The 14,788-nt window shown below is 42.2% G+C and overlaps 1 protein-coding gene across 2 annotated transcripts in view; it reads left to right on the forward strand.

The window, feature by feature from the left end:
- The first annotated feature begins 3,185 nt into the window (after nucleotides 1-3,185).
- Nucleotides 3,186-14,788, forward strand: part of REL (REL proto-oncogene, NF-kB subunit) — a 43,665-nt gene continuing 32,062 nt past the window's right edge. Inside the window, exon 1 of one of the 2 annotated variants that reach the window (XM_075035400.1) lies at nucleotides 3,186-3,353. Coding sequence is in view for 1 of the 2 variants with exons in the window: in XM_075035399.1 (XP_074891500.1) it covers nucleotides 14,277-14,283 (7 nt within the window). In the remaining variant the exon portion in view is untranslated. Of the gene's footprint in view, nucleotides 3,354-14,045; nucleotides 14,284-14,788 lie in introns of those variants that run through there. The other variant, XM_075035399.1, reaches the window with a different exon arrangement.

A 14,788-nucleotide genomic window follows, 5' to 3' on the forward strand; every position in this document is an offset into this window, starting at 1 on the left:
GACTAGCCATAACCAATGAAGTGTGATGATGGTAATATGACAAAAATAAAACATAGTACCTACTTGCTACAGCATTAACTAAAGCTAGAAAATGCTATAATTTATTTTGTCCCTGCAGTTTTAATTCCGCTCCGTTTTTCCTGTGCGCTCACTTGGCAAGAACAGAAAGTTATCATAAACGCTATTTCTAAGTGCATGTACACAAAGAAGAAAACCCGAGGTTTTGTGAATCATTTGACGTAGAAGTGCTTGGCTGTATGCCTTCAGCATTGCTTTAGCATGTTTGTTGCGATTTTTGTTGGACTGTTTTTCCTCTCATTTCTTTGATATTGAATTTACGTCTTATTACATACAGCTTTTTCTACTACTTGAGCAGAAGGGCGTAAACCTGTCATTGTGAGCAATACAACAGAGATTTCTAATTACTAAGCTGAAGAAGTAATAGCTAATTTAAGTTATATATTTTCTGCTCTTCCAAATGAGGCAGGCATTAGATTGTCAGGAAACTGAAACTTGGTCCTGCTTCTGAACAGTATATATGAAACCAGAAGTCTAAGTATTTCTTGCAAGATTTGTAGCTGGTCATTACATTTACTTCTGTTTTTGTCTAGATGGTATAGCATATGTTAATTTTCCCCACTCATTTTGAGTGTTTTTACAGGTCTTTACCAAGGCTGTACCTTTTCTGCTATGTAGGAGAACAGCTGTTGGTAGAGTCTATAAAGCAACCCAGTGCAGGTTTTGTTCAATGCATTTACAAAAAAAAAAATAATTCCAATCTGTTAAATCATGAACAACAGGAAGATCATGGATACAGTGTTTTCTGTACAGTGATTGTTTGCAGTGATTTAGTTAAGAAAATCAAACAGGACAAAAATACACTATTTTGAGGAAAATGACTATGTTACAAACACCTAAGTACAAGCAATGAGAAGGCAAGGGAATCCCCTGTTTCTGTTCCCCTACTATATAAATCACTGGGTTACACCAAATGCTAAGTTGTGTAAGTACAAAGATGTTTGTTCTTCTGTAATTCAGGGTAAATGTTTGGCACATGCTTGTAAAATTCTAGATCCGTTTACCAAATTATATTCCTCTTACAGAAATAAGTAATCAACAGTGTGTTTGTTTTCTCTCCTATTCTTACATGTTGTGACTTCAAGCGGGGAAAATTCAGTAAAGGTAATATCTCAAATTTCTCCAGACCATGCTTACTTAAAGTTGTTTCCAGTTCACCTTTCAGTAACAAGCAAGCTGAGATGGATTGGCCAGAAGCCCAACTATGGAGCTCAAATAGAGGTTCGTATGTTCAGACTCAAATCTTATGTGTGTTCAGCCTTAAAGGTCATCCCTGATTTCAGTGGCTGTGATGTCACTGGGGAAACCCTGCTGCACTTTTTTTTGTCCTTGTGCGAAGGTCTAAAAATGTCAAATAAAAGCAAGCAACTACTTAGAAAAGTTTAAGGCTTTGCTGTAGAAACTAACCACAGGTTCTTAGTGACTCCTAAGTGAGACTGCGTTATTTCATCAGCTCCTGCTTGTATGTGAACTTGGGTCTCTGTCACTATTCCTTTAGCTTAGATGGTTTTGTTTTTCAGCTACTTAGTAAGAAGAGCTTTTGTTCAGAAACATGGGATGATCTTGTATTTGTTAAGTAATGGTTGCCACTAACACCAATGTTTAACATAACTTCTTATCTGAAATAACTGGACAGAGGATGAATCAGGATGTCCACCAAAAGGTCCTTATTTGTATTAAGTTTTGGTACTACTGTGCACTTTTTTCAAGGCTTTCCCTGACACAGTGTCAAATTTTTTCAACACTTAATAATTCTTTACAATATTTCCGAGAAGTTTTTTAAAATATCTGCTTTAACAGATGAGGAATCTAAGGCATAGAGATTGATGACTTATGAAGGGTCAGACAGAAATTTTGTGGCTAATACCAGATACCGAAGCCAAATTGCCTGAATGTGTGAGATTGTGTTGTTCGACCCTTTTTCTTTAGAGTCATGCTAGCCATGCTTGCAGTGGGGATTCCAAGTACAGAACAGTTACTGTATCCAGCTAAGGACTGTTGTACCTATCTCCAGACTATAACTGAAACCAGCTGCTGATTTTTGAGCTGTTATATATGTGATAGCCCACTGTTCTTGTTACTTTTTTATAAGCTTGCAAAAACAACTTTTCCTTTCAGACCTTGATTACCTTCTTAAGCAGAAAAAAATAATCACAAATTTGTTTCTTGCTTATTTTTGGTTCTCCACAAAAAAGTCATGCTAAGAATTTTAGCACAACATGCAGTGCCATAGGACTATCAGATCCGATTAACATCTTACTGAGTGCTGATGGGTAAGTTCTTATATCTTAATGTTGTGGGGGTGGGTGAGGTTGGTAAGGAGGAATGCAAATAATTCCTGACAGTAGAATTGTTTAAAAAAAAAAAAAAGTGACATAGTTTCTAAGGAGTTACTACTAGTTTCTACAGAAAATGAATGGATGTGAAGTGTACGTCCTTAAAAAAAAAAAAAAAGGAAAAGGAAAAAATACTGGAGTTCTAACTGTCCAAAATTGTAGGTGGGTTTTTACATAGTCTTCACTGAGATTCTTGCTTAGACACTCTGCTAGACGTGCCTTTTTCTGCTGCTGAACAGTTGCTGCAGCATCTAACTGGAGTTTCTATGTGAAAGATGAATGTAGCTCTTGACTGAGTCAATCTTTGCAGAAGTATCATGTCAACTGTTATGAAAAAATGGATATCCTGTGATACCATTTCAGCATAGGAGGCTTCATGCTTAAGGTCATGCATTAAAGCCACAAAGGCCTTAGGTATCACACAATAATGTTGAACTGCATGAATTGGAGAGGGTCTGTTGCTCAGTGAAACATGAATCTCTAAGATGTGTGTTAAATACTGCAAGACTGAGCAGCACAGGACCTTGGTGTTGCCATGGGTTTGCCTCCAACTCACAGCCATGACATCAGACTTTTTTTATTATCGTGCATTTTAGGCCCAAAGTTATCCCCCTTTCGATTCACTGTCAAAAATTACCCTTGGCTTTGGTAGAAGCCAAATCCTTTTATTTAAGAAAGGGTTGTAGCTACTGAGTCGGGTGAGTTGAATTATGAATGTTATATATATATATATATATATATATATATATATATATATATATATATATATATGAACTGGTATATTGTATCTTTTTGAATGAATGGTAGAGTTTACAGCAAGTTGCTGGTAGCCATCTCCCTTACAATACTTAAATGAACGTTTTGTTTACAGGGCTGCGTATTTTTATCACTCAGACAAAATTCCAGTCAACCCAAGTGGAAGCTTTGCCTGTAAGAGAGGTGCGTGATTGGGTTTTTGACTCTTAACTGTACTGTATTGCTATGAATGTATTATTGCAGGTCCCCAAATTTAATAAACTTATTTCTGTAATCAAAGCTTGTTCAGTGCAGTGAACAAGCACAATGAGCATGCTTCCAGGGCCTAAGAATGTGCTATTGCTTAATGAGTTGCTTACAGCTCCTCAAACAAAAGTGGAAGAAACACTCAGTTGAGGGAAGTTGACATACCCCTTCTCTCCAGCTTTAGGAGTGTGAATCTTCCTAGATTTCTTGAAAAGCTGTTGATCAGTCTCTTCTGCTTGAGTGTATTGTGAGCAAAGATGGAGACACTCTTGTAAAGGGAGCCACAGAGAATTCTGGCTCCCCTCCATCTTAGTGAGCCAGAACAGGAATTTATGAAGATACCAAACTTCTGTTCATAAAACACTGCTATGCACACTGCATTAGAAAGTTCTGGGTTGGAAGACAGCCAGTATCTTTTGCAAAAGTTGAAAGAATTGTGGGTTAGAGGCTTATAAAGGGGAGGATGTTGCAAAAGAAAGAGAAGTGGACAGGATTGCTAGAGAATAGAGTGGCTATGGTCGCTATTAAGGGGAGGGGAAAAAAAAACTTTAGTCTGTTAAGCAGTAGCTACTTTGCTGCTTATTGTTTTCATAAACCATAATCAGTTTCTTTGGGTTTGGGTTTTGGGGGTTTTTTTAATCACTTTAGGAGGTTCTTGCCACCACCTTCATCCCTGGGACACTTGAGTCCTCCTTCCCTGGCTGGAGACTCCTGCTTCATCAGTTGTGGTGAATCAACTGTCTGTTTATAGCTAAGGAGCCAAACACTCTGTTAAAGGAAGCAAAAATAACACTACATTTATTTACCCCTGGTTTTTGTTCTTTCAAATTAATTACAGGGATGTTTATGAGGTAGGGTTGTTGACCACACAAATATAGGTTGTTCATGATACATATAGTCTGGGAGAAACTGTAATTGCTATGCTAAATATAATTTATTCTGTGGTTCCATTCAGCTATATATTTAATTTTATTTTTCCATTCTTCTTCTAGGGGCACTAGTAAACATTCTTCCAAGCAGGGATAGTAATGATGAGACAGTAATTGTCTGAGTAAATTATCCAAGCGGCCTTCTTTCTTTTTTCACTTCCTATGTTTCTGGTGTCCTCTGGCATCAGAACAGAAGTATATGTTAGTCCTAGGCTATGTAAATGAAAAGTTCTGTCTACATTACAATTAAAAACATGTCGGGTCACATGGTTTCCACTTGACCAGTTACAGTAGTGCTATTTTGCAAATAAGGTTTTTAACTGTGTTGCAAGTGTGAAGTTCTAAACTGACCAAGTCTGTAGTAACTGGGTCACCTGCCGCAACAGAGTTTTTTGCGACGTAGGTCATAGCCCTTTTGCTTCTGCAAATATTCCTATAACTGTGTAGCTGTAACAGTATTTATGTTGACACTGAAGCTTAAAGATGCATATTCAGTAAGCAGAAACAATACCATGTGTAACTAAGATATATAAAAGGAATATAAATTCTAGTCTTAAAAAAATCCAGCAACTAAATTACATGGACTTTTGAAGGAACTTTGTAATTACTTCAGGTTTACTTCTTAATGGGCTTTTTTCACCCTGAGAGCATTGACGTTGCCCACTGTTGGGGAAAAAGAATTAGTAGCAGTAGCATAACAGAGCTTGGGGACCCAGAAAAGAAATCAGTGTACTACTGGATGAATCATATGAAACAAAAGAACAGTTCCTGGCCTGTAGTGCTGGTTGCTAAGTGTAGATAGAGTAAACACAATATATGCTTGTTGTGAAGTAGAGACACTATGTAACAATATGTAGATAGTTTCACATATAGTTGCCTAAGCATGTAAGAGATTAGATTGACCATGGGACTGTAGTCTTAGACTACCCTGTTATGCTGTGGAGGCAGGATGATAAATCCCCCCAAATTGCCCCAAAGCCCTAGCAGTCTAAAAATAGAGTAAGAGAACAGGTGAAGACGGTGAAACAGGGTAGCACCACCAATTTACAAGACAGCATCTGTCAGTAAGCTGATCACTATCTGTAAAGCAAGCTGGAATTAAAGCTTTTCTTGCAGCAAGACCTTCATCCTGGGACCTACAGTCTCACTTGGTAGGCCAGATAAGTTTGAAAGACTTGCAGCAGTAAAGGTATCCGGAAAAGAATCAGGTCTCAGCACCAATTTCTGAATTGCAACAGTCTCTCTTCAGACTGTTTATAGGTGGGTGTGGACCATAATGAGTATTAATTAAGTGTAGTAGTTAGTTGTACTTCAGGCAAGTCTCTCTGCCATTACCATGTTTCAGTCTCCTGGAATCAGCCAGCTACAGTATTCACTTCTTACTGGACTATGCAGCATCTGTGCCATTGGAAACAGATTTGGTAGCTCACTGAACAACTATGAGTCTCTAGTATCTCCTAAGCTTTGACATGGTAATAAATCTGAATTGGTTTACTCACTGGTTTTTGCTCTTACAGGGTAAGAGAAGGTGGTACCAAAACCCGAAACAGCTGTGTTAATTTTTTAAAAGTAACAAACTTCTTTAAGTAGACCTATAGATTTGGCTTTTTTGTCTGATTTTTTTTTTAAGCAAATGATTATTTGGATTCATAGAAGTACTTTGCAAATTCAAGTGGGAACTTTGGTCTCAGTTTATTTTCTGTTATGCAGATCATTATTTATGCAGGTTTCCTTTTAATGGAAACTCCTGGAAAAGGCAGTCAGCTATCTTTGGCTACTTTTCTTGGAGATGAGAGCTCAAGATACCACAGAGACTAAAGGTCTCTGCTTTGTGCATGAGATTCTTTACCCTCTTGCACTGGAAGAAGCATGAAGCCACACAAGATGACAAACAGTTAGAGGCAGATCTAGTGAGACTTACCGGGAAGGCAATAGTTTGCATGCCCTTTCAGGAAATCATTGTAGTGACCACGAGGGGGCATTTTATGAAGACGCCAGTAAGCCCAACTGTATTACTCATCATCACTGGGGGCATAGCATCAAGGCCCTTAAAGGACAAGCTATTGTCATGGCCAGGAGGAAGGCCAGTAGATCAGCAATCAGACACTTTATTCCAAATCCCGCCTTCCCGTCCCATCGTCGTGTGTCCCCCCCTTAATTCCTACTCTTTTGATATCAGAGCCTGTAATGCTTATCTTCTATTGATGGGGCTAGTGCAATGGAAAATTTTGGCTAGCAGTTACCTATCTCAGCCTTTGTGAAACAGATAATTCAACAGGTTGACTTTCAGCACTGCTGACTTGGCTTGCACCCCAGATCTTGTTGGAGACTAATCAGAAGTGAAGCTAGGATATCGGCGGCTTTACTATATATCATTCGTCTTTTCTACATCTGCCTCTTAAAGAACCTTTCCATTAAAAACTTTTCTTTATACTCAACTTCATATGTGACATTGCCCTTCTAGCCAACTCTAGGCCTTGTTCTAATTAATCCTTCTTGGCACTGGCTTGTTTCTGTCATCTTTCTTGGGTTAGGCCTTCTCCTTCCTCTGGTTCCTGCATTTACTTGCCAGAAGAAGCTTGTGGTGGCAATTCCCCCTTCATGTCTGTTTTGTTTCTGTTCAACAGGCTATGTGTCAAGGTCTTTTTTTTTTCTGCTGCACAGGGCAAAGAATCCATTCAGTTCCTTTCTCTCGATGAGTATTTTTTCACAGATGTCTTAAAATTATTATTCATCCTGGCTTATTGTTCCTTTTAATCAAAAATAGAAGTCAGAAGATTGATATGTATGTTCTTTACTCACATAGAGGAAAGTACTTTTTGCAGGCATCTGAAAATGTTCTGAGTCTCATGGTGGTTGACACATTTACTATACCTAAGGCACAGTATTTCAGACTGAAAACCTGGAGGATGTTGTTTGGATTTTATCTATTTTCAGCAATATTAAAATTCATAAGTGGAATTGCTGTGTAGAAGAATGAATATTTATCAAATGTATTGTTATCTGAGAGGTTAACCACTACATTGATTACAAAAAGGATGTCAAACTTTCCCCAAATGTCCTAAAAGCAAAATTCACAAGTCATGCAGTGACTGCCAAATGAACAAGGCTATGAAATTGCAAAACCCATCACTGTTCTGTATGAGAAAGCATGTAATTTCTTGTAATTAAGAAAGCTCAGACTAATAACTGTAGCCTTGCTAGAATGTTGGCTCTGTTAGTAAATCTAAATTATTTTATTGCAGCATACCTGTAAATTGGATGTATATGCACAACCGAAGTCCAAACAGACACCATGGAGACTAACTGTTCAAGTGGGGCCAAGCAGCAGTGTTGGTTGTGGCTTACTCACAGCTATTGACAATAAAACTTTGCATGGTGAGGTGGCAGTATGACACAAAGCCCCAGGCAATTTGTAAAAAGGGCTAATGCCGGTCCAGATAAGATGAGTAGCTGGCCAATTTACAAATTGTAGATATGCTTTGCATACGTAGGAGGACTTTATGCATAAGCTGGTCCGAGAAGTTGTTATGTATTTATGTTCAGCCTGAAGAGTGGTGTCACTTTCTGCAATTCTTGGGTGTAATCCTTTAACTGTACAAGTCAGAACTACATAAGCCATTGGGCTAGAGATTTAAAAATAAGATGTAAGACTTCAAATTAAAAGGACATATATCTGGTGGGGCTGTACTGAAACAATGTGCCTTTTTATCTCTTTATTATTGGCTGCAGATAAGGTCTTCAGAGACTCTTGAAGCTCAAGGTGATGTTAAGTAGCCTAAACTCCTTGCGAACCCTGAGGAAAAAGGGAAGTCTTGTAAGAAAAACCTGGATGAGCAATTGTTATCCTTTGTAGGTAGATCTAGTGCATAATGGCTGGCGGGTATGTGCTGGGGTTTTGGGGAGCAGGACAAGTAATATGAGCATACATTGCCTATTTTTTTCAGTATGTTGTTTTCATGTTACAACTAAGGTACTCTAACAGCCTGCTGTTGCCAAAGGGATGATCCCATCCTTCCTTCTGCCTCCCTATGGTTTTTTTTGTGGCTGCTGCAGCTAGAGCAATTCTATTGTTTTTCCTTATACTAGCAGCTAGAGCAATTCTATTGCTTTTCTTTGTACTAGCAACAGTGGTCTGACTTGTAAAGCTAATCTATTTGAAAAAAAAAAACAATTCTGGGCAGAAAAAGGTTGTTTTCTGCTGATTTAGCTCCTTATGCTCAGCCTGTGCTCATCTCTTCCCTAAGTCCTCTCACTAGAGCACTACTGCATTAGATGAATTTTGATTTGGCATAACAAAGTTTGCAGTTTGTCCATTTCACAGGTCACTAGATCAGCTTCATTGTAATATGAGGCTTTTACGTAGCACAGTGGAAAAAGAAGAGACTCCTCAATTTTTTTTCTTTGCCTGCCAACAAATGCAAAAGATTTTTCTCTATTAAAATAACATAGCAAATCCCAAACTGTGGTAAGTGGTTGTAGCACTGGGGTGAGGAGAAAGGAATAGGAAACACTTGAGAGGGCTGGGGGAGAAGGTGCCTGAGAAGTTCTGCTCTGAAAACTATCTCTGGGAAGGAAGGACTGTGAATTAGAATTTTCAGATTTATCAATTTCTCAAGCTAAAAATACAGTGTTATGCTACAGTTCCATGAAGATAGCACTGTCAGGAAGCTGGCACCTCTGCCCAGATCTGTCTTCCAGAAACTAGTTCTGGCCTTGGTGCCACCACGTTCCTTGCTGCTAGCACAGTCATTTCTGTGATTGTACATGGAACTGGCTCAGTAAAAACTGAACCAGCAGAAAAACAGTCTTTTTGTTTCCCCCAGGTTACTTTTAAGCAAGCTCCCGTATGGCCAAAGGAGTGCTTGCAACAGCATGAGAATGCACATGAGTGCGTTGCCCAAAGGTAAGGAGAGAAAGAGGGGAGGCTGCCTTTTTCTGACAGCACCACAGTCTAAAGTGTTCATGGAGCTACTATCATTTGATTGTGCTTGGCACGTGCGCATAATGAGCAGCTCACCCCCTGAAGAAGTTGCATCATGAGGGAATAAGGTAGAAGTGTCAGAGCAAGGAAGTATCTTTGATTTCTGTTGGGGAAATTCAGGGTCAGAGAATTAAATGACCTGCCTAAGAGTAGAAAGGCTGACTTGCCAAGAGCCAGATTCCAGTCCCCTGAATCGTTGCCTTGTGCCTTATCCACAAGACCAACCTTTCTCTATTAGCATTTCCTTTCTCCACCCTGTTTTGAGAGGAGGCACAGTAGCATTGTTCTATGTCAAACTCAAAGCATGATATAGGACCGTTTCCAGCGGAGTGGCTTGAACAACCTTTGAGTTTATCGTTAATCTGGAAGCCATGACTTTTCTTGGAATGGCTTCTGCATTGGAACCTTCCTCGGGACTAATAACCACAAAAGCTTTAGCCATCAAAAGACCTGACAGTGTTTAAATAAGAGCCCTTTGAGATTAAAAAACATACTTCAAACAACAAAAGGTTTCTTAAGGCATAGAGGATTGGAAATCACTAATCATGGGCGTATGTGAGGCTTGAGATACAGTGGATGAGAAAACAGGACTTGACTTTATTCTGTAACAAAAGAAGTGAATGATTTTATTATTATTTTTATTGCTAGTATGATGTACCTTATTAGGAGAGCCGTATTCTAAAAGTACCTTAGTGCCTGCTTGGCAGCTTAAGCAGTCCAGTGACAAGCAGTTTGTCTTTGATCTAAGCCAGATAGCTGGGAACAGGTAATAAAGACTTAACAGTTTGCCTATGCTGCTTTTGTATCACAGCAGGCTTCAGCAGACTTTATTGGGCAATGCCTGTGCTAAGCACCACTAAGGAGCCATCATCCTAGGCTTGACAAATATCATGTCAAACACTCAATCCTTTGCTGCAGGAAGTTTTGGTGGTGGTTCGCCTGCCCTGCCATCCTCCCACCTGCCCCTTACCCTTTTCTCCTCTTACTTGCCCCATGACATTCCCTGCCACAACAGGAAGCTTAATTCCTTACAGCAACCTAGGTGTTAACCGTGCTAGTGCAGCAGCCAGTGAAGAGCATGAGGGAGAACTTGTCTTTGGACTTGGTAAGTGGAGAAAAATGGGATCTTAAAACACTTGCTTTAACTGGAAGACAGGAAGTGAAGCAGTGGATCAAACTGATCTGAGAATTCTGGTATCTCGCCTCAGGCTATAGCCAAAGTCAGCTGACAAAAATAATAGTGATGCACCTGGCTTTTGTTATGCAATGCTAAAGGAGGGGAATTCCGTCCTGCTTTTTGCAAAGATCTGCATATGCCCAAAGTTATGACATGTTCTTATGCTTCATGTCAGTTGCTGACCAGGTTTCTGTAATTACCAGTGCTATACTACAATTCTCTGGTTCCCATTGCTCTCACGGGATAATCCCTGTGCCATAGATTCAGATCGCAGCAGAACAAAATTGCATACAGGGTAGTCACAGGAACAGAGGGATCTATCTATATACTTGCATGATTTTGAGTAAGGCCTCTTTAATTTGCTTAGGTTTTTGCCTTTTATTTGGGAAGGCTTCTTGGTTTCTGTAGAACTTTCCCCTAGTTTATGAACATGAACGTATTATGAAACAGCCACGTTGGGCTTAGACTAAAAGATCATTTTGTCCCGCTGTTGTGCTTTTCCCTAGGCATCAGCTTAGGGCTACTCCTGGAGAGAGAATAACTGCCAAGAAAATGTCTCCACTCATACTGTCCTTCCTCCAGTAACTTTGTTCAAGGACTTCCTGAGCCAGATCTAGTCTCTACGTATTCAGGTGATAGGAGCGTATAGATCTTATACAGTGAAACACCTCATATGGTTGGTTTTCCTCTAATTTTATTATAGGTTGTTTTCATTTTAGGGAATGGGTGGGGATAAAGTTTTGGGGATGCTATAAGAAGTGCAATCTAATCATCTTTTTCTTAAAAATAATATCCAGAAGCAGTTTGTACCGTAGAGACTGGAGTGTATGTGAGATACTACCTCAATTTCTAACATGCAGTCTTAAGGATTATCTTCGAGTAGCCTGTTCCTGCAAGTCCTAAGAGTTAGAGTTCAAAAGAGATGGGGAAAAATAGGGAATGTTTATTGATGTTTTACTCATAACATGGTATTCGTATTGCCTGGAATATTGCCCTTATTTTCACATCAGTTTAGACTGTATACCCTACAATAACATTTTCTTTCTGAAGAAATGAGTAGACACTTCTGTTTTGAGCCACAGAGTTTCCCAGGTGCTTTGGTCTGTGTCTATTCAGTAGCATCATGGGCTAAAGAAGTAGGTGGGAACCAGAGATACAAACTGTATTTAGGGAAGCACCTAAATTTATTCTTCCTGAAAGGCCACAGTTTATTACCTGAGATTTTGCAAACCAGCCTGAAGATAAGAAAGGAAAAGTGTTTAGTTGCTTCATGTGCCTGTACTGATAGCTTGCTTTACATCCAAACCCAAAACTCACATCTACGCTCCAGCTCCTGGGTAATAACCTCCCAGGGCTTTCCTGGCTTCAGCTAGATGAGAGGAGTAGCACCCTTTTCCCTTTTAAAATCCTGTCTGGATCACTCCTGTGACCTGCAGGGATGTGGATGCCCTCAAATTGGGAGCATTTATCTGGCTCTTCAACCTTGTGAATGAAGGCTGCCTGAAACTGTTGTGCCACAGCCAGGTGATCAATTAAAAAAAAAAAAAAAAATGAAGTAGCTTCTAATGTTAGATGTTCATGAGCTAAATGTGTCTGGATGCAGGTACTTACCAGAGAGAAATCTGGGTTGTGTGTTTTCCTATTTGCTGCTGCTTTTACCATAGAGCAGCACAAGCAGTGAGATGCTGAGGTCTGAGCACCCTCCGTGTTAACATGCCATCCCACTGGCATCTTCTAACCCCATTGCCAAAAACGCAAGAGGAGAACATCTACCCTCACCTCAACCCCCAGCTACCACCTTGAAGAATGTTTTGTTTGAGGTCTTTTTGTTGGTGTGTGCTCTGGGGTTATGTGTGTTTGTCTAGGTAAAGTCTAAGTTTGATTTAGAATATTAGAACCACTTTCCTGCTTTATTTTACATCATCAGTCATATGGAATCCAAGACATCCCCAAAGACATGAAGATCTAGTCCTAATTTCTCATGGTTTTAGGGCACTGCTGGTTTGTACCTTTCTTGGGTTTTTTGTGGGAAAGAAAATGAGAAATCAGGTTCTTCTGGCAAGAAACTGACCCACAACCATAAAATTATTTCAGCATAATATCTAAATATAATAATGTAGCTGTTCTTCACGTTTATCTTCTAAAGCTAATGTCGCAGACATTTTGATTATCCTGTGTGCCCGCTAGGATTCTTCTATTCTAATTTCAGTTATAAATTTGACAGGGGGGTGTAACAATCCTACCGTATAACGAACTGTGAATCTTAAACAAGGAAAGTTTTGCTTGGGGGATGGAGAAAGATAACTTCCGTTTATAGGAAATAGGCTGATAGTTGGGCAAAATGAAGGTTATAAAAGAAAGTCCTGTTGAGATTGTCTACAGAGTGGGAATAATAACAAGCATAGGGCAGTCTCTTTGCTTAACTACCTGGGTTAGTGTACGGATTTGCAGATTACAGAACAGCATTTTCTGCTGTAGTTCATTTCTATCCCTCCCAATAACCTTTGCTTTAAAAAAGGATAGGGAGAAAAAGAAAAGTAAAAAACTACCAGTTACATACCTTGCTTGAGTGCTCTTTGAGGCTTTTCTTGTTATTTTATTAATGTTTCCTTTTCAAGAATGCTAATTCACTTAACTGCATTTTCATGTGTGATGGTGTACTGCATTCCCAGACTAAAGATTTAAGGGGGGGGGGGGGGGGAATTAAAGCTTGTTGCTAACTAAATGCAGTCTTGTACCACAGTGAGGCGTGGGCTCGGTGTTCCTTTGTGCTCCTCTCTTTACAGGTGTCTTTAATCCCCTAGATTTGCTTGTTTGTTACTGACCCCCTGACCTGATCCAAATTTGGGATCCAGCATTCATCTCCTTCACTTGATCTAGCTGCGTCAGGGCCGAGCTGTGAGACGTATTTCAGGTTTAGATCCGGAAAGCTCTGAAGGTTAGGTCGATTTTAAATTGACCATTGTGCCCCCGTCAGCTCGTTGCCGCTCCGTTTTTCCTTGCCTTCAGTAGGGGTCTAGCCCTAGTACGCACAGTTTTGTGTGACCGCCAGGCCCCATGCCGCTGGGAAAAACACGGGTAACACGAGAGCTTGGTCTCTGGAGGCTTACGGCGAGGCAAAGCGGGGTGTCCGTGATATAGGGATGCTGCGAAGGCAGGTGCCCTCGAGGCGCCGAAAAAGCGGAGGGTGGGGGGGTAGGGGCTAGCCGAACCGCTCTAAGTACCTCTGCTGTGCCCTGGAGTTGGGGGACTCCAGCAAAGGGCATTTAGCTTTTTGTTCCTTTTACTTCTGCCTGCCGCGAAGGGAAGGGAAGGGGCCGGAGGACCGGCTCCCTCTCGCTGAGGCGGGGGCGGCTTCTCCCCGCAGCGGGACCGCGTCCTCCGCCCGCCCCCGACGCTTCCACTCCTCCTCCCCGGGGCGGGGGTGAGGGGTCTCGGCCCCCCCCCCCCCCCGCCGCTGCGCTCCGCTCCGCTTCTCTCCTCGCCGGCCCGACGGGCGGGCGGGGCCGGGCGGGGGCGGGAGCCGGAGCCGGGGCGGGGGGCGGCGGCAGCAACGCGCACGTCCGCCCGCCCGCCGGGAAATTCCCCCTGAAAAGGGCGGCCTGCGGGGCGCGGCGGCGCAGCCAGCCAGGGCGGGAGGGACTCGGGCCCGGCCCGTCTCTCCGAGCCAGCGTCCGTCCGTCCGTCCCTCCGAGGTGTGCGGGGCCCGGGCGGGGAGCCCCACCGCGGCGGCAGTGGGTGGGCCGGAGCGGCTGCGCGGAGCTGTCAGCATGGCCGGTGAGCGGCGGGACGGGGCCTAACGCGGCGGCCGGGGGGGGGGGTAGCGGTGGTGGCGTGTGTGCGGTACCGGGGGCAGCGGCCCCGCGGGGCACCGGGAGAAGCGGGGCCGTTCCCACGGCCCCGGCGCGATGCGGGCTGCCCAAGCCGAACCGACCCCCCCCCCCCCCGGCGCCCTTCCTCCCCGCTTCGTTCGCTTTCGTTATCTCAAAAAAAGCGATGGCTGGTTTAGGGGAAATGCGAAGCGTCGGCTGGTTCTTATTTTTATGCCGTGAGGGGTGCTGTGTTTCTCCCCTTCCGCTGTCCCCCACCCCGACTGAAGCCCGCAGGCGGGCGGAGGTAGGTGGGGGACAGCGCAAAAAGGGGGGACAGCAGGCTCACCCCGTCACCCCTGCGTCTGCCTTCACTGTGAAATCCACGGCCGTGTAGCTCGTGAAGTGGGCTCGTGGAAAAAGTTAGCGAAGACAAATCACGGGGTTGTTCGCATTAGTTGCGACGAGGTTTT

The sequence above is a fragment of the Buteo buteo genome, chromosome 9 (genome assembly GCF_964188355.1).
Source record: "Buteo buteo chromosome 9, bButBut1.hap1.1, whole genome shotgun sequence".
Lineage (NCBI taxonomy): Eukaryota > Metazoa > Chordata > Aves > Accipitriformes > Accipitridae > Buteo > Buteo buteo.